The sequence below is a fragment of the Numenius arquata genome, chromosome 5, assembly GCF_964106895.1.
Source record: "Numenius arquata chromosome 5, bNumArq3.hap1.1, whole genome shotgun sequence".
NCBI classification, from domain to species: Eukaryota; Metazoa; Chordata; class Aves; order Charadriiformes; family Scolopacidae; genus Numenius; species Numenius arquata.
Window position 1 is genome coordinate 22122230 of NC_133580.1, and position 22782 is coordinate 22145011.

General features: G+C 40.0%; 1 protein-coding gene across 1 annotated transcript in view; it reads right to left on the reverse strand.

Annotated features, from left to right (window-relative positions):
- Positions 1-748: 748 nt before the first annotated feature.
- TEX11 (testis expressed 11) overlaps positions 749-22782 on the reverse strand; it is a 37382-nt gene continuing 15348 nt past the window's right edge. The window contains exons 12-27 of the mRNA XM_074147719.1: positions 21464-21542; positions 20528-20679; positions 19715-19800; positions 18403-18540; positions 15568-15653; positions 14866-14919; positions 14094-14134; positions 12753-12839; positions 10540-10610; positions 9868-9984; positions 8924-8996; positions 7291-7440; positions 6162-6270; positions 5034-5154; positions 1848-2012; positions 749-823 (exon numbers count right to left, since the gene is read on the reverse strand). Of these exons, the coding sequence (XP_074003820.1) occupies positions 749-823; positions 1848-2012; positions 5034-5154; positions 6162-6270; positions 7291-7440; positions 8924-8996; positions 9868-9984; positions 10540-10610; positions 12753-12839; positions 14094-14134; positions 14866-14919; positions 15568-15653; positions 18403-18540; positions 19715-19800; positions 20528-20679; positions 21464-21542 (1604 nt within the window). The remainder of the gene's footprint in view (positions 824-1847; positions 2013-5033; positions 5155-6161; positions 6271-7290; positions 7441-8923; positions 8997-9867; positions 9985-10539; positions 10611-12752; positions 12840-14093; positions 14135-14865; positions 14920-15567; positions 15654-18402; positions 18541-19714; positions 19801-20527; positions 20680-21463; positions 21543-22782) is intronic.

The following is a 22782-nucleotide window of genomic DNA, read 5'->3' on the forward strand; positions in this document are numbered from 1 at the left end:
GCAGCCCAGAAACTGAACCTGCCAGTGAAACAGCAACAGTTGTATAGAGCTAATTATGTTTCTTAACCCCACTCCACCTCTCCACACTCCTCATTATCCACATGGAATTTGAGGCGGGAGATACCTCTTCAATCCAGCTGCAGTAAGATCCCTCCACTCACCAGCCTGTGGTTTCATGCGGATTTGGGGGGATTCCATGCTGAACTGTGACTGGCGGGTGACAGCAGTACCCAGTCAAAGCTTTAGCTTTTCCTGTGAGCTAAGTAGTACTTGCTCTTTCTTATTCTAACTACACCGTGAAACTGGCAAACAGCTGGGAATTCTTGTCCATGCTGAAATGGACTGAAAACTAAACAATTTGATAAATATTTATGTAGCAAGATAGCTGTGACACCCAGAGGAGATGCCTGGTCTTGGAATACTTTTATTGTTCTCATTGCCACTTACTACTAAAATTTTTAAACCAACCTGTTACACAACAGCAGATAAATACTTAACTTTTTCATGAGATGTATTTCTGTTATATAGCTCCAGAGAATGAAAAATATTCCCGAGAGCAAAACAATGACATCTATTCAATAAACATTTCCTAAAAAGTACATAACTTAATTGCCAACAAGAAGGAGATCCTGGTTTCTTTTCCACTGCTCCCGTGTCCCCGTGCTTTCGCAGAGCTAACGGCCTCTTTCATCCCGCAGAACTTTTCCAAGAGAGGCTCCTGTCCTCCTTTTTTGCAGCGTGGCTGTCATTATTCTTCTTCATTGGGAAGAAACCCTTTTGCTCTGTCCAATTTGTCCAGAACCTCACTATAAAGACCAATCATCTGGAGAATATAAGCATCGTAGTTGTCAACAAGGACGGATAAAGTTGTATCGTTCAACTAGATAATACAACAAAGTGACAGGGAACAGAAGCATGGAAATAGGTGGGAGACAACCACCAGCTTCTAAGCCTAGAATTTCAGATTGATGTAAAGATTTTGGCACAGATGTAAATACAGTGGTTTAAGAACAAAATACCGCAACCTAACAACAGTGGTTTTATTCATACTGACATAAAGCACAGTTTACAGTTCAGTCTTACATCAGTGAATAAACCTATTCCCAGAATCACCGAATGGCTGAGGTTGGAAGGGAGTGACCTCAATTCTTTTGGTCTTAACTGATGCACTTAAAACAGTATAAAAGTTGCAACCAGCTCTCGATTGCCCAGCCGGCGTGCAAGGGAAGGCACGATGCCTGCGTACGGCAGCCAGGCTGCAGCGGGCTGCATTCGTGGCAGGAGCAGCAGACAGAAAACTGCAGAGAGAAGCTTATAACAGAGTAAGAAAAAGTGTTGTTGCTTTCTACAGGGGTACCAGCCCTGGAATTTCTCCCTCACAGGAAATGGCTCAGCTACACCGGAAAAGATGGGCTTTAATGATTTTATTCACATCAGCTTAAACCCTATTTATAAGACTTCAGATCATACTAGAAACCAAGCCTGAAAGTATTCATACAACAGCTGATTTAAGTAAGCCAGTACAGCACCTTGACTTTAGTCAAGGCATGGGCCCATTTAGAGGGCTCTCCCATGACCACAAATAGAAGTTTATTTCCAGTCAGCCATTTACACGATCCTTCCAGTAAAAAGACAATACATGACCCTCCCCTAATGGCTATCAAAACTTTTCCGGCCTCACTTTGAAAAAATGTTTTAGCATCAAGCTTCCCCAAAATATTTAGGTACCACGCTTCTCCCGAAACTCTTTAAAGATCATCTGTGGTGGTTTCTTCACCCAGATCCATATCTCAAATTCAGACCAGACATCCAATCCCACATCCTCAAATCCACCTGCCAACACTTACGTGGCCTTCATAGCTTTTCTTCAGAGATCCTAAGTGATTGAGGAAACGCATTGCTAATCCACACCACTGCTCAGCTTCCTTATATTTACCAACAGTATACTGAAATATTCCTGTATTCCAGGCTCTTGTCAGCAACCAAAGGATCTCCATCTCTGGGTAAGCATCCTGGAGTAGCAAACAAGAAGCAGCAGTTCATCAGAAAATAGACTCTCACTTTAACCCTGACAAGCCAAGAGCTCACTAGAGTTTAGTTTTAGAGTGGGAAAGCAGTTGGGTTTCTTTTTTTTTTTCTCCTAAGCAACGGGCAATTCCTTCAGAGCCATCCTGTACTTCACAGTTCATCTGCACTACCGTCAAACAGCTTCTTTCCAACACAGTAAGTCATGTTGCAATTACCTAGTGGCGGGTCAGAAAATACAGTTCCGCGGGACTGCGAATGATGCTGGAGTGGAAGTGTGCTTTCCAACAGCCTGTCCGCAGACAAGCTGAGGTACTTTCCAGCTTACCCAAACCCTACTGAATAGCAGGGCAGTTGCTCACTGCAGATTAGATGAACAGTTCTTATATCTTCAGAATTGCCCTAAATGCCATGGCAACGGCTTGCCAGAGTGAAAGCTGCCCTTACACCTGCAGAACAGAAGCCAGAGTACCCAACAATACTTTGAACCTGGTGGGGAACCGATTCAGTTGGGGAAAGGAAGAACAAGCAATTATTTATTTGCCATGCAAATGCTCAAGGGGAGGTTGGAAGGACTTCTTTTCCCTCTTTAAGAGATACTTCTCATCCTAAGTAAGAGGGCCCAGAGTGAATTTCTGAACTGCAGCATTCATTTCTGAACAGGAGGTATAAACCATGAGTGGTGTACCAGCTTTCTAACTGATAATGTACTGATGTGATGCCCCAATGTCCTTCTCCTGGCATGGTGCCATTAGTACCTGTTGCCATGAGCAAGATGGCAAGAGAAGGCTTTCTAGCACCGTGAAACTTTGCTGTTATGAGTATCAGTTCCATATTAACATCTCATTTGTATCCCTCAACAAGACCGTTAGCAAAGTTATTGATGACAACTTCAGCGAAAGGCAGGCACGAATGTGGATGCATGCTTTTTTTGGGGGGGGGAAAGGGGGTAAGTCAGGAACAGTGTACCTTTATGCTACTTTTATTAAAAAAAAAAAAAAAAAAAAGATACATTCAAACCTGACTAAAGAAACAGCCATACAATGGAATGAAGCTATGAAACATAGTATTGGCTTCATTAGTCCTGAACAGGAATACTCCTTAACTGTTTTTTACCTATGAATCATAGAATCATAGAATGGTTAGAGTTGGAAGGGACCTTAAAGATCATCGAGTTCCCTCCCCCTGCCCTGGGCAGGGACACCTCCCACCAGACCAAGTTGCTCAAAGCCCCGTCCAACCTGGCCTTGATCCCCTCCAGGGATGGGGCAGCCACAGCTTCTCTGGGCAACCTGGGCCAGTGCCTCACCACCCTCACAGCAAAGAATTTCTTCCTGATGTCTCATCTAAATCTCCCCTCTTTCCATTTAAAACCGGTCCCCCTTGTCCTATGGCTCCCCTCCCTGATCAAGAGTCTCTCCCCATCTCTCCTGGAGCCCCCTTCAGGTACTGGAAGGCTGCTATGAGGTCTCCCCGGAGCCTTCTCTTCTCCAGACTGAACCCCCCCAACTCTCTCAGCCTGTCTTTACAGCAGAGGGGCTCCAGCTCTCGGATAATTTTCGTGGCCCTCCGCTGGACCCGTTCCAACAGGTCTATGTCCTTCCTGTGTTGAGGACTCCAAAGCTGGACACAGTACTCCAGGTGGGGTCTCACGAGCCCAGAGCAGAGGGGTAGAATCACCTCCCGCGACCTGCTGGCCACACTTCTCTTGATGCAGCCCAGGATGGAGTTGGCTTTCTGGGCTGCCAGTGCGCACTGCCGGCTCATGTTGAGCTTCTCATCCACGAGCACTCCACTCCCAGGTCCTTCTCCTCAGGGCTGCCCTCCAGCCATTCTCCGCCCAACCGGTATTTGTGCATGGGATTGCCATGTTCCAGGTGCAGGACCCTGATGAAATTCTAATTCTGTACATTCTGAAATTCTAATTCTGTGAACTGCCTTCACTGTATAGCATTATGCTTCAAGCCTAAAAGGAGCAGCAGAAGTGCTTACTGAAAGAAAGATTTTACTCTCCATATACCTGTCCTCACAGAAACAAGCCACAAGTACTGACACCACGGGAATCCAGTTCTAGGTCATTTGGAAAAAATAGTATTGGAGTATGTTTCCAAATATATTTAACAAAACAGAACTGAGAAAAAAGCAAGACTGGCATCCAAATTTTAGCTGGCTTTAAACTGATCTGGAGAAGTAAACTGCATTTAAAAACCCATATTCAGCATAAGAATTTAGAAAGCACGAGGAGCAAAGATGGATTTTCTAACTCAACATGTTTCTAAAGTAGGCACTTAAAATTTGGCCTTAAATGTCTCTAAAAATGCCTTTGCAAAATCCAGGAAAATTCATAATTCAGTCATAAATATCTTTTATGTATCTGTGGGAAAGTAACAGAAGATCGGTGAGAAGGACTGTAAACACACTCGAGTGACTCGCACGTGGGGTGCTGTTAAACACATGTATCACACTGTTGTTTAGTCTTATGTGCTCAACAAATTGAACACCCACACTTAGATAAACACAGGCCTGGGGCGGACTCAGGGACACCTTATCGAACATGCCGAGACTCCTGCCCTGCTGTTGAAGATCAAAGCACAGCAGAAAACTGCCTGCCTGAATCCTTGAAATACAGGGCAGAACAGCAAGTGGGAGCTCTTGCTCTATCATTCCCTTGCTAACAAGGACTCTCTCACTAATAAGAACTCTCTCTTGCTCCCCAGGTGCCTGCATCCTCTGCTCCCACACCTCTGCCCAGGTGCTGCTTTGGAGATTCCCCGATCCATGAGCCATCAGGATTAAATTTGTTCTTTGCCTTTCATCCGTGGTTTTGTGGTTGTTCCTGCATCCTACCTGCATCGGCTCACACAGTATCTTTTACTGAATAAGTCTTAGCTGCTCCAAATATAACACTATATAATGTTCACTCTACTAATTATTCTCAGTCTGATGAGAATTTTTTTTAAATGTACTTGGGACCATCTCCCAATCTCTTGTTTTCCTGTTCAACTTACTGTGCTGCTGACTACGCTCAGAGCATCTTCAAAGTAGTCCCACACCTCCCGCAGTACACAGGCATCCAAATCCGTTAATCCAGTTGGCAAAGAAAGATTAATCAAACTGTGTAAGCATTTGCTGAGAATTGAAACACAGCAGAAGAGGAAATATTAAATACCGGGTGCACAACCAGCTACTTTTTAGTATCAGCAGCACATTAACTTACGTCCCTGTGATTGTCAGCCGTGTCCACCTTGGTGCTTACTACACTCATATTCTTATAGCAGAAACATACATTTTCCTAGCATCACATCTCATTCATACAAACTATGCAAAAAGAGAGCCAAGAGCAACAAGCACTTCATTACTTTCATTGCTGGGCTCTAAAGTAACACAGAAGAAAAGACATAATAATTTCTAGGGTGCTACACATGACAGTAAGGAAAAAATACCTTTTCTAACTTCACCAACAAGAAAGAAGCAGTCAGCATCCTCGGAAAATTAGTAACAAAGGAACAAACACATGCTTTCTGAAAACAGGTCTTTCTTCCTCAGTGTGCAGTGAGAAAGGTGATATTAACAGTTGCTTTTGCCCAGCGGCTACTGCAACGAACTCGGAAAGAAGGGAAAAAATCCTTTTTTGGGTTCAAATGAGAGAGGAGGACACACGCCAGGTCGTATTTAAGATTCCATAAGTTAAAGATGTTAGAGTGCCAGTTACCCAGCACAATAAATCACATATGTACTATGGCATCATATGACTAACTTATAACTCATGGCTTTCTTCTCAGCCCTTAATTTCCCTTCACTTCATTGTCTTTGAAAAAATCCTAGTTTGCTACTGCAGGATAACATTTGAAATGAACACCTTCCTCACAATAAAAACATCCAGACCTCTTCTGGATCCGATCCTTCCTCAATAGAATCATTGATTGGAAAGAGGACTGTTTCAGAAAATACGCCAACTGAACAAATTGCCGCTAACACATCCATTAGACAGTCATACTTGAGAGGTACACTAGTTGGCCAGCAAGAAGAGGAACCTCGCACATAAGGTAAAATCCACTTTTTTCAAATTGCAGGCTTTATTGCCTGGCAGTATTTCCAGTCACAGGCTCACGGCAAAGCTACATGATGACACTAACCTAAGTCTCGCAGCATCAATGACACTCTGCTTTCTGTGAAGGTTTAGTGCACCCTTGAGAGCTTTCTTACACAGTACAGGATACCGAGCTGGAGATTCCATTGCTAATGCTTAAAAGCAAAAGAAAATAGAGAAGAAAGAAATGACTGGAGCCAGACTTTAATCTCATCGGTCACAAAATAAACTATAGCGTGTTGCCAGATCCCTTGTGATAAACAACTGAAAAGAGATTTGCTTAAAGCCTGGGTGCCTGGGCTGGTCACACACTAGTGCTTGGCTACTGCTTTCTCACTGTGCACCTCATCACTGAGGACTACAAGGCAGAAGCACAGCGGATTTCATCATTTACAAGTACTCTCACTGCTGTTTGCTTCTGCTGCAATAACCCAAAAACATTGGGCAGGGGGAGGTGGGTGTCTAAAGTAAAGAGCGTTGTTTTGTCTCCTTGAACATGAACATTTGGATGGAAAAATAGGCAGGAGTGGGATGTCAGTATGGTGCCTCCAAGCCTAGGTGTGTGAGGCCCTCAAGACAAGGGAGGGAGGGAGGTGTTTACACAATCCTACAGAATCCTCTCCAAAGATTTGCCACGGTACCTTCTAAATTTTACTCACCTTCCTTGGAGCCTCCTCTAGATTCTCAAGGAGGCATGACTAGAACTTTGTGATGAAAGTATGGTACAGTATAGAGAAGTGTTATTTAAAAATGAATTACACCGACTTTAACTTGAAATTGCACATCTATCCAAAGTCCACATCCTGAAACTTCTGTACTGGGGGCATAAATCAGCTGGGATCATTCTTCGGCCTTCGCCAGTTTGGAGCCTGTAAAATTTTATCTGAATAATCTTTTCCAGACTCACAACCTATACAAATGTCTCGGAGACTAGAAATGGATGTAGCAAATTTCTGGTTCATCATCCACATAATACAGGATTTCAAAATACAGATCTCCTAATGCTGCTGCTATCCTAAGCATCTTTGCCTCAGGACAAAATATATACAGTTAGACCCATTTTCTGCATGCTGCACAATATATGATAACCCTGGTCACCCCAAATGAACAGGAAGAGCAACAAAGGCTGTTTTTCATGACTTGAACAACTATGAAAGTACAAATGCAGTCCTTACATGCAATGATTTCTAGTGTCTTGACCTCTATTTGTGGTTGCTCCCATACTGACTCCATAAGCTTGTGGAGTGTTGGATCATTCAGCTTGGATCTTGCTTCAAATTCATAAAGCAGCAACAAAGTCTCTGTTGGGTCCTTAGCAAAATCTCCTGCAGAAGAGACAGAATTGCCTGTATGTAATGATTCATTGTCTTAAAGCTACGTGGTATACCATAGGGTTTAAATTTTACTTCTAATGATCAGGAAAACCATGACTCAGATCTAACAGTAGAGCAAGTGGAACTATGAAGCGGTCTTGGACAGAAAGCTCAGATGTCCAAATGTTCAAGGCACAACCCCACCAACCATCATGCCTCTCCCCCGGAAAAAAAAAAAAAAAAAAAAAGATCTGGATTGTCTGTAATTGTCTAAATTCGTGCAACACTCCTGGGCAAGGTAATAGTCACTACAGAAGCCATTTTCATAGACAGGTAAAAGAGGTAACAGAAGGCCACCACTCAGAAGGTCAACATATGAAAGAAGTTATCATCAGCTTCAAATTTTTTCTATTGAACTTGCTCCCTTTCTAGGAGAAAAGCCCTCAGGAAATCCTTAAACACAGAAGAAGGGTGGGAGAACAGTAGAACTGCTAGGAAGGTGTAAACCTGATACAAACACCAAACAATCCTTTACTATCACAAAGGCCTTTGTTTTTCCATGTAAAAGACATTCTCGGTTTTCTCCAGAGCAACAGACTTGTCCGCACATTGGCCAAGGTCTAGCGAAGATATAACGGAAGCATCAGGCTATCATTCCACAAACCTCTGCAGGAGAAACTCCAATATGTCCCTGTCCTGAGATAATCAACCCCTTGGGATTTTAAGGATGGAAAATTAAAAAGGGAAGAAGTCTCCCTGAGTTATCTTGCCTTCAATGCAAAAAGGGCAAAGAGAATTCCAAATCCAGGCCATATAATGAACCTTTCACTCTGAAATTCTAAGGGGGGAAAAAAATACAGCAAGTAAATTTCTTGACAAAAGTTAAATCCTAATGCACCTTACAATGGAAACTCCAGAGTGTCCCAAACCTATAAGTGAAAAGAAACGAGACACAGGCCAGACAAGGAATGCTTAATGGAATTTTTCTACCAATAAACTACCAAAAAAGTGAAGCATGCATCCTCTAGGCTAACAGTCACCCAGCATCTCACCTGCTAGCTGAAAGCACAGCAGTCTCCAGCAATGTCTGATCTAAATTGACATAGAATAGTTAGGGAACAGAGGATGGGTCTTGGCACTTCAAAGTATGGTAGCAGGATTTCTGAAATGCTTTATATGGGAAGAGGCTGGTAAAACTATTAAAACAGTGCAAGAGCAACTCCACTCTAGAGCAAAAAGCTCGGAGTTTCTCAAAATTTAAGACAACTGTCACAACTTCACTCTGAAAAGTTCCATACTTCACAGCACCAATACAATAAAAAGTCTGCAATGACATACAAAAACCAGTAGATGGGTTTGCCAATTCTTTTATCATATTGCCATATATCAACACTCTTCAGCTGACACAGCAATTCCATATGCCCTGTATTTTTCATCAATACAGTGACTAAATCTAAGAGTTACATGTGCTGAACAGACACACTTTGTAGCTTACCCATTAATTTCAGAACTTTCCATATCTCTTTGCATGCCTGGAGATGTTCAAGGGCCTGAGTCAAAAGCTCCATCTATTTTACAAAATTTAAAAAGTTATTTTTGTCACGTTTTTAAAAGTGAAACTAACAGGATCTTTATACCTAACTATAAAATAAATTAAGAATCAGCCTAATTAGTACATCATCTACATCAGATACTGGGTTTGGGTTGTGGTTTTTTTGCTCTCTTTTTCAAAGACCTCCACACCTCAAACAAAGCCTCTTCACACTTACCGTTCCATTGGTCCAGAAAGAACCCTATGGGTTCCTATAGGACATCATTTATTTTAGCTCCCAAGCATCAAGTTGTGCTATTGAGACTGACAAACCACTAAATCCCACAACACAAATTGCTGTGCATCACTCTCCACAAAAATAAGTTGCTACAACAATCACTGTACAGCAGACTTCCGTACTTCCTTCATATCCACTGTACATTTTCCTTAATCTTCTTACCACAGCTAGTACAATACCCCCAAAAAAGGATGTATGCATAAAGAACAAAAAAAATTGTGAGCTTTATCACAACCATACTGGTAACTACTTTCAGCGACGGCATAATCCTGAAGGTGCAGTAATTACCTGCCTGACCAATGTTTAGCAGCAGACTCCTCACATGATATATAAGGTAGACTGAAATTCCTCTAAGAGAAGGTACTGTTATGACTCTTTGCTGATATCAATCAGTTAAAATCCACTGAAGTCAATAGAACTAGTTTACAGAACTTCAACATTTCCAATTGTCTGGAAAGCACTAGGTGCATTGATTCTAATTAACTATGAAAGGTTCCCGTGCGTATATTCTCAATATCCTGTTCTGAGTGAAACAACTAAGACTTCAAAATCAAAAGAAAAAAATGCTACAGTGCTACACCCAGAATGAGTTAACAGAGCAATGCCCTACCTGTTTAGAAGATGTTTCTTGTTGTCTCCCCATTTCCAGATCAACTGCAGCTGCCATTAACAGGCACGTCTTCTGAGCAATTAGAACAGCTTTGTCAGAGGGACAAAACTGGGATAACTGACACCAAAAATAGGAAAAGGTAATGAGAATTCTGCCCATATAAAGCAATTTTCTCATTAACAGATGATTGCTGAGTCTATTCTATGATACTTCTACTAATCCATCATGAATAGTATATACTCAAATTGCAATTTTACTTGTACGATTACACAAAAAGATTACTCAAAGTGTAAACCAGTGTTGGATTCCCCTCTCTACAAACACATACAGAACTGTCAGTGTTGGTACAAGTTCTGTGTGGAGATTAGGACTCGAGTACTTAACACGCTTGTATTAATGACACAGTCTCCAAACATCGGAATCCATTTCATTTAGAAAGTTCTCATTGAAGTCTACGTTTCTTATGACATTTTAAAGTGACAGACTATAAAGTATGACAATAATGCTCACATTTTGTATTACAAGTCTGTCTCCTCCTGACACAAGCGCTCCATCTTCAGAGCATACAAGCATGTCTCCTCAGAGACACCTGATACTCGGATGTAAATTCTAACAGAACTAGACAGATGGCAGTATTCCTCAATCAGAGATAGAATTAGCAAGAGTACGTACCTTGAAAGACAATAGAAAAAAATCCCTCATCTTTTCCGGGTAGTCCCTGAACTGTACAGCTAAGTTCCAAGCTAACAAAGACACAAAAAAATGGAGACTAGAATAAAAATCTTCAGCCTTACGGGTATGCCCATCTAATCTCTAGTAATAGGCAGTTCACATTCCACAATCCAATTTCTTCATCAAAATATCATCAACAGCTCATTTACTAACAGCAAGAAATACCATTATTAGTGATTTATTAAAATAGCTTAGCAAGAAATACTATTATTAGTGATTTGTTAAAATAGCTTATTCATGCTTTCAAGTTTTGTCTTAATAATTCCATCACAATCAAGTATCCATTCTACCACATACCATACTCACGAGGGCATGAATTGGAAATAGCATTTTCTTAAGTTAGTAAACAAAACTAGTATCTGAATAAAAGAGTTGAACAATATTGCAAAGGAAAATTAAAAAAAAAAAAAGGAAAAAAGAACAACAGCATTTTGAAACATTCTCCATTTCACCCCAGCAGGGTGAAGTATATGGCAATTAAACACACAATTCTGATTAGTAAATGGATGAGCAATCTAAAAATAATCAAATTATTTATGTCCGAGAATCTCACCCAATTCAATGTTTACATTCTACAGTGACTTGGAGCACAAGTCTTACGAGGAGAGGCTGAGGGAGCTGGGGTTGTTCAGTCTGGGGAAGAGGAGGCTGAGGGGAGACCTTATCGCTCTCTACAACTCCCTGAAAGGAGGCTGTAGAGAGGCGGGGGTCGGTCTCTTCTCCCAAGTTACAGATGATAGGACAAGGGGTAATGGCCTCAAGTTACGCCAGGGGAAGTTCAGGTTAGATATTAGGAAATATTTCTTTACTGAAAGGGTTATCAGGCATTGGAATGGGCTGCCCAGGGAGGTGGTTGAGGCACCATCCCTGGAGGTATTCAAGAGAGGAGTTGACATCGTGCTCGGGGATATGGATTAGTGTTGGGTGGTGTGGTGGTGTGTGTGTGGGTTGTGTGTGGTGTGTTGTGTGTGTGGTGGGGTTTTTTTGTTGGGTTTTTTTTTTTTTTTTATTGGTTGGACTAGATGATCTTAAAGGGTCCCTTCCAACCTAGGTGATTCTGTGATTCTGTGACTTTGCAGATTCTAACTTTCATGTTATTTTTTTCCCTAGGACATGTTTCTGTAGCCTCCAAGTTGTTTAGTCTGTGAGAGAGAATGCTGCCTTGGAAAGGTCACCACAGACTCCATTCACTCCTGCCACTGTGTTTGACCTCTCCCTCCTTCACTACTCTGTATTAAAGCACGGCTGCCCTGTGAGGATGGGAGCAAAAGCCCATCATGGCACATGTCTTCTGTTATTGATTTCAACTGTTTTCTCTTCTGTATGCTCTGGCAGAAGCAAGAATTTGAAAAATCGCTTCAACGTGTTACACTATGCTCATATTTTTATTTATAGACAGCAAATGCACTGACTTTTTTAACAAAACAGTGTAACAAAGACTAATAAATGAGGATCCAGGGACACGCTATGGATCGTGCTTAGGACGGCTCCATGGGAGCTGTATTTCCCACCAGGAAACACGTTATCTGTGATAACGTTTGCTGTTTAGATTTCATATACTGTAGTTCGAGGCAAACTCCAGGACTGCTGATTTAAGGGACTAATGAAGACAGTCTATCTGGGTGGCAGAGATAAGCTCATCCTGCAACAATCAAACCAGTACATTCATCTGAACATCTTAATTCTCATTTTACCTACAGGAGAATATGCAAGATCAGCAGTAAGGGTTTTTTATTGCTCTTAGCAGCACTTTTTTTTCCAGACACTGAATTGACCGTTATTCTTTCTATTTGCTTGATCTTAAATTTTACTTCTGTAACAGAGTCTTGGTAGTGAAGGGCTAAGAGAAAAATGAACTCTGGAAACGTACAACAATTCCTGTGGTGAAGGGAATACTGTATCAACTATCCCATCATTCAAACACACCTTGTGTGATTATTTGTCTTGATAAATGACTTAAAATATGAGCCATATCAGATAGTTTCAGAAGAGAGAAAATGCAGCAGGAGAACTTCAAGACTATTTAAGGCAGCAGCTGCCAAAGATGCCAAGTTTTATAAATCTACTACCTCTTTAAATACTTCTTTCTACCTTAAGGTCTGGCTAACTGGAGGTGGAGGGGATTCAGTTTAGATTTTTAGAGTGTAACCTACCAACTTTTCTAAACCAGTGAGCATCAACGATCCTCATGTCCCCTGTAAATTTCTCTTCTGTGAAAGACGCAGCAAGTTTCTTGTGAGCTGCAGAAAATGAGTTGTTCAATGCGTAAGTAACACTTTCTGAGCAGAATAAAAACATTTCCAAGTCTAATAACTACACTACAAAACAGAGGTTTCCAAAACTCCTGTATAATTCCCAATGAAGAGTTAATTCTCACAACTTAAATCTAACATGCTGGACCAGAGAAGCTTATAAAAAGCATCAAAAGGTGCCTCAACCAGCATGTTAGGGTAAGACATATAAGGCTGCCAACAAGTACTTCCTCTTCAAAGTTTACTGACACTGAAGTCTAATGCAGAGGAGTTTTACTTAATTTCACACAAAGTTACGAATTTTTAAATTAATAACATGTTTGAGGCCTTTCTTCAGGGAACCTTTAATTAATTTAATTCTAGTCTTCATTCTCGTCTCCCTGTTGCAGTACAAATGGCTAGTGTAAAGTTCTACAATCTCAGGAGCTTTCTTGTCCAAGATAGGAAGAGAGGGGTAAAAAACATGTAGTGAAAATAAGTATTTCTTCAGATGGACAAAAGTCCTCTATAAAACTCCTGTACCTTTTCCAATGCAAACAAGACAATTCTTTTTCAAAGGACACCACAACTTAAAAGTGAGAACCAATTTTGACAAGCCTCTCCTATCTTTCAACAATTTGCTATCATTCCTTGCACTTTTGTAAGGCTTCTGGGGCAAAAAAAAAAAAAAAGCGCATTAACTTAATTTAAAAAATGCTCCCTTTTAAGCAGCTAGAACAGCAAAGACCACCATTGGCATTTAATTAATGCCAGGAGAAAGTTATGCTGTTAATTCAGTTTACAAAACCAAACTTCTTCCTTCTGTGGTAGCCCTGTTGCTAAAGATACTAACTTTGTTCCCACCAGTGCAGTCAGAGTAGGAGACTGTCACTTGAGGCCACCCAGGCTGTGGCTTGTACCCAAATATCTGCTGTTTGCATCATGGCCTTATGAAAGATTAAAGGGAAACTGCCTAGAAGAAACTGCCCCTTTGTGTGAGAGAAGCTCCCAAGTACAGGCTTTACTACAAACAGTTTTTCCAATACTAGAGTGCAAGATTTCCACAGCAAAAGCCTGTAGCACTGAGATCCAACTTCACAACGCTGTTGAATCTCCAGATTTAATTTTCACTCATTTCAGTGGGAAGTTGGGAACCTAGACTGAAAAAGAAGTCCAAACTTTCGGTTGGTATGGGCCTAAACAAATCATAAAAATTTCCCAGATGGAAGAACTAAAGAAAACGTAAATAGAACAAAAGCATACCCAAGGTCAAGTAACCCAGCATTGAGTTGATATCTTCATCTCTAGAATGGAGGAAATATTAAAATGTTTTAGAAAAAGTTTGCTTAATTTTCTTACAACAGAACACATTATTTATGTTGAAATACAAGATCTCAGTAATTACGGATACAATTATTCTTCCCCCGACAAACTTCTCAGGCATTAGAAACTTCTAGCATTTCAGGAAGCCGAAGGAGTATTGAAGGCCTGCAGAAAGTTTTATTGATTTGCAGCAGTGAAGGTCATTGCAGAAGCCCAGCGGGAGATTTTCTCAGTTGTTGGGGCTGCAGGTTAAACTTCAAACCCACCGCCTCTATGCTGTTTTCTTGACAGTCAAAATCCAGCCATACAGTTCTACTTCTAAGCCAACACACCATTTGACAAGTCCTCGTCTTCAGCAAGGGAGGGCCCACTCTGAAGTTCTCACTCAGAACTTCTGAAAGACATCACACGCTAGTGTCAAAGTTAAGAGAGGTTGCTTAGCCCACATGGCCCGTCAAAAATACCTGCCAGTCTTACGCATTAATAAAAGAGGAAGACAAAGAGCAAATACTTAAAGGAAAGGTTATACGAGTAGAAAAGATGTTCCTATGTGATGTCATTAGGTTAAGTTGGGAAGTCATGTGGGTGGACTTCTAATAAGCATAAAAATTAATCTCTTGATTACTCTGCAAGAAAATAAGCCCAGCAAGAAAATATTACACCATTTTTACAACATATCCACAATGAGAAATGCTTTTGCAAATGGACTTACCTTCTCTCTTCATTTTCTGCCATGACCTTTGACAACACAAGACGAACCAAACATCTAAATATGAGAAAAGCAAGTAATGAAGAAACAAGGCTTTTTTTTCCAAGTTTACTTTGTCCTAATTTTCCAGGAAGGATCCCACTTTTCTTCCTTACGCTATCAGCCCATGGAACTCACAGAAAAATTCAGTGTGTCAAACTGAGAATAAGATTATACCACTTCCTATCCTATCGCCTTAATTTGTATACCACTTTGTTAAATCATGTAAGTAAATAAATGTACTTTAACAAAGTAACTTTAAGGAAATATTGGAATAAAGACATCTGTTTCACAGTATTTGTTTTCATAAACATGATGGAATATTTCAGTAAGAAGATACCACTTCATCAGAAGATAAAAACGAGCTGGTATTTTCACCAAATATATTGTTGCGATCTCATTGAAGTTGCTGTTGGTCATCTCTTCAAATCACAATGTAATCAATGTAATCATAAAATTCACAGCAACTAATACTATTGGCTTGGGAGAGACTTGGAACATCTGTAGATATTAAGAGTTCAAGCTTGAGGTACATCTGCAGCACCAAAAAGACTGCTAACTAACCTTTCATCCACTCTGTTTTCCGCCTTCCTCAATATAATAAATTCTTTTTGAAAAAGAAATCAGAAAAAATTATCTTTCCTTGTAAATGTATTGAATACTCACTTTAAAGCTGCAAATAACTGTTGGCAGTCTTGTAAATGTTCAGACAAATACTCCAAAGCTTTGATAGCCACAACTTGTTGTTCATTCTGAAAAGAAATTAAAACACACTTTGTATAAACTGCACTACCTCAGTTACCACAAAAAAAAAAAAATGCAAAACAACAGCATATTCCAAAAGTCTGTGCAGTCGACTAGCAGGAAAAAGAACAAAAGACTCTGCATGGAAGAGCCTCAGAGGAAAGAGAAAAGGATAAGGAGAGATCATACAGGCACAGAGAGCCTATGGCAAGAACGGGATGGGTCCAGGTTGGCAAGGCTTTCACACCTTACAGTGCTATGAACGAAGCCCTGAAAGGCAATCAAATCCTCTTCTAATTATGCCAATGTAATCAGCCAGTTCAGACATCACTCAAGTCACCAACCAAGAGGCAAACAGGAGGGACAAGTGACTTTTCAGTCTTTCATCATTGAGTTAGGTGTATTTTGTACACAGTTTCCCCTAGTATGTCAAGGATCAAATCCCAGAGGCAGAAAAAGATGTAACATTTTGATAAGGAGAATTTTACAGAAATACACCATGTCATTTCCAGGTACCAACACTTATAACTCAGAATCCTTTATCTTCCTGAAAAAATATTAAAAAATACAAATTCTTTATATGTGAAATCTATTTCTACTTTGCATTACATGACACATTTGAGTGAGACCTTGGTCATGGAAGAATAAAATACTTAGAAATGCATGAAATTCTATATAGAAACATGAAAAGTAGGACAGGTTACAAAGGTTACAGCTGTCCTACTTATATCAATAAAGCAAAATAAAGACAAACTGTTATCTGCTCTACCTCTAAAGCAATTTGGGCAGCTAAACTCAGGAGGTTAGTGCCTGTATTTTCATCCACTCTCAGCTTGTCTTCATGCTGAGATGACCTTTCCACCAGCTTCCCCATTTCAATAACTGCTTCCACCGCTGAAATATACATAGAGAAACATTACAATTTTTTTTATAGAAACAATCGGAAGGTGGAATTTAATGTTTTAATGAGGCTTTAGAAATAACTTATGAAAGGCTATTATTTTTTTTTAATATGAAAAACTAAGACAAGAAAACCTGACCATCCCAGCACTTCCCCACAATTACACATTTCTTCCTAGAGAGGTGCCAAGAGGCTTTCCAAGCTACCAATCTGAGGAAACAAGGATGCCATACAAATGAAACCTATCTCACATCCTTAATTTGGTTCTGCTAAATAACTGTCACTGGAAACAGACGACTTTTTCTAATACATTGTCTGGGCATGACTCCAAGCTCCCACATCTTGGCTTATGCTAAGGGTGCTGCTGCTTTTATGTTCACACTGTGCTGTGGTTCCCACTCTATATTATGTGAACAAATTATGCTGTCATTAAAAAGATGTATAGAGAACAATTAATTGGCACAGAACTCATTGGAAAATAAGCTCTGCATGTTACTGTGGATTCTAAGGAAGTATAGACTGTATTTGTCAATTCCCATTACTTGAGCTAAGATCCTCATTAAAATATGAAACGGCAGAAGTCATTATAAAGAAGAAAGAGTCTACAAAGATATGTCATTCTGTAAGTCATCTCAGTAATTTCTACTTGTCCAGACAAATTAAGAGCAGCAATAACGGTTCTGTTAAGGTTCATTTAGCTCAGTATCCTTTTTTTTTATATTGTATATGCATACAAAATAATATTACAAACAGTAAGTATATAATGATTATCACCCTGGGACACTATTATAGCTTCTGCCCATGAGAAGATTAGAGACTTCCTAGTCAGAGGCTTCATCCAGACACTATGGACTCCACACCTTACACACTGTGTGCAAAAAGCACCCCGCTCTGACAGTTTAAATCTACAGCCTGACATCAATGTCTTTACAGATCCTTCTTCCAGCTTCCCTCTATTGTCTTTCTCAAGATGAACAGTTCAAATCTGCTTAGTATTTTCTAATACATTTGGCACTTCTTCTCTTTGTAGCAGACCCTTTATCTTTTAAGTTCTACCTTTTCCAGTATCTTTCTCCATCACTGCAATCTTATAGACACTGAATTTAGTAAAGATGCTGTTTGGATCACACCTCTCTGCTTCTTTAATTGCCTCTTTAGCCTATTCACAGAAGGGATTAAAGTAAATCATGGTTACATTGTTGATATTTATTATTTTTACTCAAGATATAATATAATAATTACTCGAGAAGTTTGGTTTGGCAACATCTTCCTTGGAAAGAAAAGTAAAGTGAAAAGAGCAAAAGATGGCACCAAAGGCTGACCGTGACCGGACTGAGGAAAAAGCCAATTCCCCAAAATTAGAGCTACAGAATCAGAAATCAAGAGAAGCCCTGAGAATGCCAAAAAATTAAACTCCCTTCTGTCACTTTGAACTGTGAAGTTTAACATCCTGAAAGCAGAAGGCCTAGACAGGTAATGCAGGTGCACTTCTCTGCAGAGGTGAGGCCTAACACGCCACTGTGGAAAGTTCTAGTGAGACACATCAAACATTTTTTCCTCATCTGTCTTGAAGAGAGGACGACCCCTAATCTGAGAAGAAATCCGATATACTGAGGCATGGTCAGACAACCTGTGGGCTGTTTCCCTCTTTGGAATGGCAGGTGATACAGGAGGCCCCCACAGCAGCTGAGATGGTGAACAACATTTCTCTGCCAGGTGATGCAAGATAGGCGAAGACAGTTCCCTCTCTCAAAGCAAAAAAGATACAGTAACAAAATGTAAATTAAGTCCCAATGACATAGCTATAAAAATACAACCAATGCAAATAAATATGTATACATATACATTATCCATACCTTGTCAGTTTGTTTCAGATGAAGATAGCAAGAAGCCATGTTCCTCTGCAGCTTAGCCAGGTTCTGATCTATCTGCCCAGGTGTGTAGAAGCTGACAGAATAATTGTACCAGTGAAGAGCATCAGAGTAGCTTTTTGCCTAGGAAATTAAAAAAACAGAAAAAAACAAACAAACAAAAAAAACCATAAACCCAAAAAAACCAACACATCCTTATTTGGGTGATTAAACTGCCAATGTCATCCCAAATTTTTTTTAAAAGGTCATAGGAAATCAAAGATTTAGATAAGCAAGTATATTCTAGTGTAACCTTTCCCCCAGAAGAGCAATCATTCATCCCAAAACACAGGGAATATTCATTAGGAGAACTGACGCTGTACCACCTCCTACTCTTCCCTTATTCTTACGGCCATTATCAAAGACGGGACATTGGACTCGATGGGTCATTCATCTGACCCAGAAAGGACATTGTTATGATGTAATAAGAAATATTTCATCAGAAATATTATTTTCAAAACCAGAAATATTATTTCCAAAAAATATCTCTCTTCATGATACAAAGCAATTGAAACTACAAGAAAAAGACAAAAGCGTTTATTCCGTTTAGGTTGTGAACCGTGATGATACTACGCTGAAGATCGTACTCCCAACTATAGTTCCAGTTTGGACAGAGATTTTATTTTAAAATGAGGAGGAAGAAAGCTGGGTCATCAGCAAAATTCCTTCTTGGCTACACAGATGAGAGTGAATAAAATGGCACATGTGTTCTTCATTATGTATTCCAGAAACAAGCGTATGACAGAAATACAAGAGTAGAACATAAGCTCATCTTCTCCAAATACTGAAAGAATAAAAAGATATCTGGTTTTGAATAATAGAACTTATATATGCTCACAGTAGGAATGTACATGAACTAAGATACAATGTAAGCATCCAAAGCTACTTTATATATAGGCTAAAATCAATGTACAAATGATAACACTTCACGCTCCTTAAAGCAACAACTGACCGTCAGTAGGAGTTGTAAAATAAACAGCTCCTTTCCAGGACAGAACCAGAACGATGGGCTGCACAGGCTTCTTGGCTGATCAGTTCTGGCCATACCTGTACAAACCCTGAGATGAGACTACCTGAAACTTGATGTTGTAATGGAGAACAGCAGCCAGCTGGACGAAAACAAAACTAGTGCTAACTGGAACGGGGGTCTTAGTAACACCTTGCACTCTGACCAAAACCAGATATACCACAGGGATCAGAAAAAGCAGATCTTCATTTTCACTGATACAAATAACAGCACTACTGTTTGGTCCCAAACCTCATAATGTTTGGCAGCTCTGTCCCACAAGATGATGTGCAGCCGGTTCAAGGCTTCAGGCAACAGCTGTTTCCCAGTATAATGACCTGAAAAGATATTGCAAGTCATCACCTTACACAAACTTTAAGAAGCACACTGAGAAACGCTTAAGAACTATCTGAGAAAGACTGTCCCATAGCCTACAACAAAAAGCACTGACACAGCATCAGTTTCATCCAGGACCCAGGTGTTTCAGAAGAAAAACCAAATAAACAAAAAACAACCAAACAACCCCCCCCAAAAACGGTGAGTAAGAGAACAAATATTTTCAGGTTTGAACAATGTACATGTGGCTCTTGCACCTAGCTCCATGCTACATAAAATACAGTCTGATTTCCAGCAGATCTGACAGTCAAAAAATACTACAGTGCTACAGGTGCAACAGACCTGAAACTGTTCTTTAGCTGCTCAAACAAGGATCTGCAACCCATTTTCATACTGACAGACAAAACCACATTGGGCTGGATGGACAAAGTATTAACGTTACACAGAACTTCTCATAAATGTTTCTAATCCCACATGTATCAGTCACACAGAGTCTAGGCTAAGAAGGAGGAACTGTGAATTTAAGTGAATGCAAGAATTCACTTAAGAAATGCAAGTGAATTTAACCCTGAACTTTACCATGACTGTCATTCATTATCGAAGTCGAGAGTTGCCACACAAAAGAAACAAAGAAAGATGAGAATAAGCAGAAAAGTGAAAATCAGAATTCAACAGGTTAGCCAACAAAATCCAGCTTTCAGTAAACAGCAGCAAAAGATGGATACAGACCTATAATAATTTCTTCAACCTTTTGCTTAGCAAGAAGCTCCCTCTTATTCTGCAACAGGAACTCGATGTGGAGCAGGGTAATTTTTCCAAGGTCAGGTGAAGATTCAAATCGTTCAGCAACAGATTTCAGAAAATCAAAACCGACTGATTCCCTATTCACACAGATGCATTTTTAAGAGGCTGCACAAGAAGAGCTGTTAATTTTCCATTCTACAAAATAACATATTCACAGCATACCGCATGTTTCTCATTTATACTACTGGTACACAATCACACTGACAGAGTGAGTCAATGTATGAATTTACTGCACTTCATCTATTCAGTAGGAGCTTCCTATTAGCACACGCTTGTTCTACAGTATTCACAAGAGAGCTTACTCCTCAGAATGAAAGAGTGAGAACGTGCTGCAAGACAGAAGCACATACACAGGTAATCACGATGGAGCATTCAACAGTGTGACATTTCAAGCCTCCATTTATTTTGCAGTAACTTGTTCATCCTGACACTGCTTTTCACAAAAATGATTTTAGGACTCCAAACTCTTTCATTCTGAGGGTTGGTTATTTGATATGGAAGACAGATTTCAGTCTGTCAGGTACTGAACCTGACAGAGTACCAGAGTCAGGTATTTCCAGACTCATATATATATTACCCCATATATATATTAAAACTACATAAGGAGAATATGATCTTTCCAAAGTAAGGCTACAGCATTGTAAATTGCCACTCAACATTATTTCACACCACTTTCTGCTGCTGCCATAATCTGTATCACCTTGCTATAAAAAGACAGGTTCCTTCTCAAAACTGTTTACCTACCTCTGTGAGTTTTGATTTAAAATAAAGCATCATTCTATAGTTGATGTTCTTTGCTTATAAAAGAACACCCACAAAGCCCAAATATTGTGTTCACCCCACTTAGCAATGCTTTCCTACCTTCCGTGCTCCAGCAGCAGTTTGGCAGTATTCAAACAAAAGTCTGAAGACATCTCATGGTGCAGGAATTCTACAACAGCTAGACAGAACACAAAGCAGTTGAGATTATTTAATCAACTCAGACACTTAACTGCTCAATTTACCATTTACGTCTTATAGCTTCTCGGAAGAAAGGAAAAAAAAAAACAACCCAAACCTCCCCCCAATATAATAGTTCTAATACAAAAGAACAAAAGGAAGAACAAAACATGTCTATTGTGCTTTGACTTGCCTTTCACTGTACAATTAATGCAGTCCTGCAGAAAGGTGACTAGCCCTGGAATTCTAGCCCTCTGTCTCTTTAAACAGGAACAGCACAGGCATTGGTAGCACAAACTTTTGCCTCAAGTTGCTTTCCATCAAAATATCTCATCCTTATCCAGCAGGAACCACTTAAGACTGAGGTCAGTGCTCAGGCAATGGGAACTACTTAAGCCTAACGCCTTTAGCATCAGCTGTTGAATTGACTGGTGCCGATAAGTAGGTATCAGTTTGAGACCACTCAGATAAAGTTTAAAAAATGCTAGACTGTGCTGGATGATTAATAACAAGATTTATACACTCGTAGCTTGGATGAGATCAGAGAAGCAACACAGAGGGACGTGGCTGTCACAGTTGTTAAAGGAAGCATTTCTAAGGCACCAGTGTACAAGTGCACAACACAAGATTTTGGTCAAACACCTACAACTTAGCAGGAGCCTTCACTCAAAAGAATGAGAAGTTGCAGCGCGTGGACACAACACTCTCTTCTGCCAGCCATACAAGAAAAGACAGACATCCACTCATTAATAAACTTGCTTGGAAAACCGACTGGAGTCTTAGTGCTACTAAATATAAGCAGAGCGTGTTTTGATAGGCAGCACTACGGCTTCACAATTCAAAGCACAGAACAGAACCCAACTATCGCGATGGTAAATTTTGAATAACTGTCCACTTGAAATCCAGCTGAAATTCCCCAGGAGCAATCTGGAGTTTTCATTCCTGCTAATCTGGCAGCATTCAAACCATTCAGCTCTCTGCAAGAAATTCCTCATCTCATCCTATATCTATTTCTCAGAGCATTCATTACGCATCTGATGCTTTCCAACCATGAAGAATACAAAGCCTCTCTTCCATAAGATTTCATTATTTATGGAAATAAATTTCTCCTGATACATTACCCTTTCTAAATTAAAGTCCCCCTGAAAACTTTCTTTTCTTCTCATGCCAATGAAAAAATACGTTCTCTTCAAATGACAAGTTTGAGGAATGAGGAGAAAAGAGTTTATATGCCCTAGATA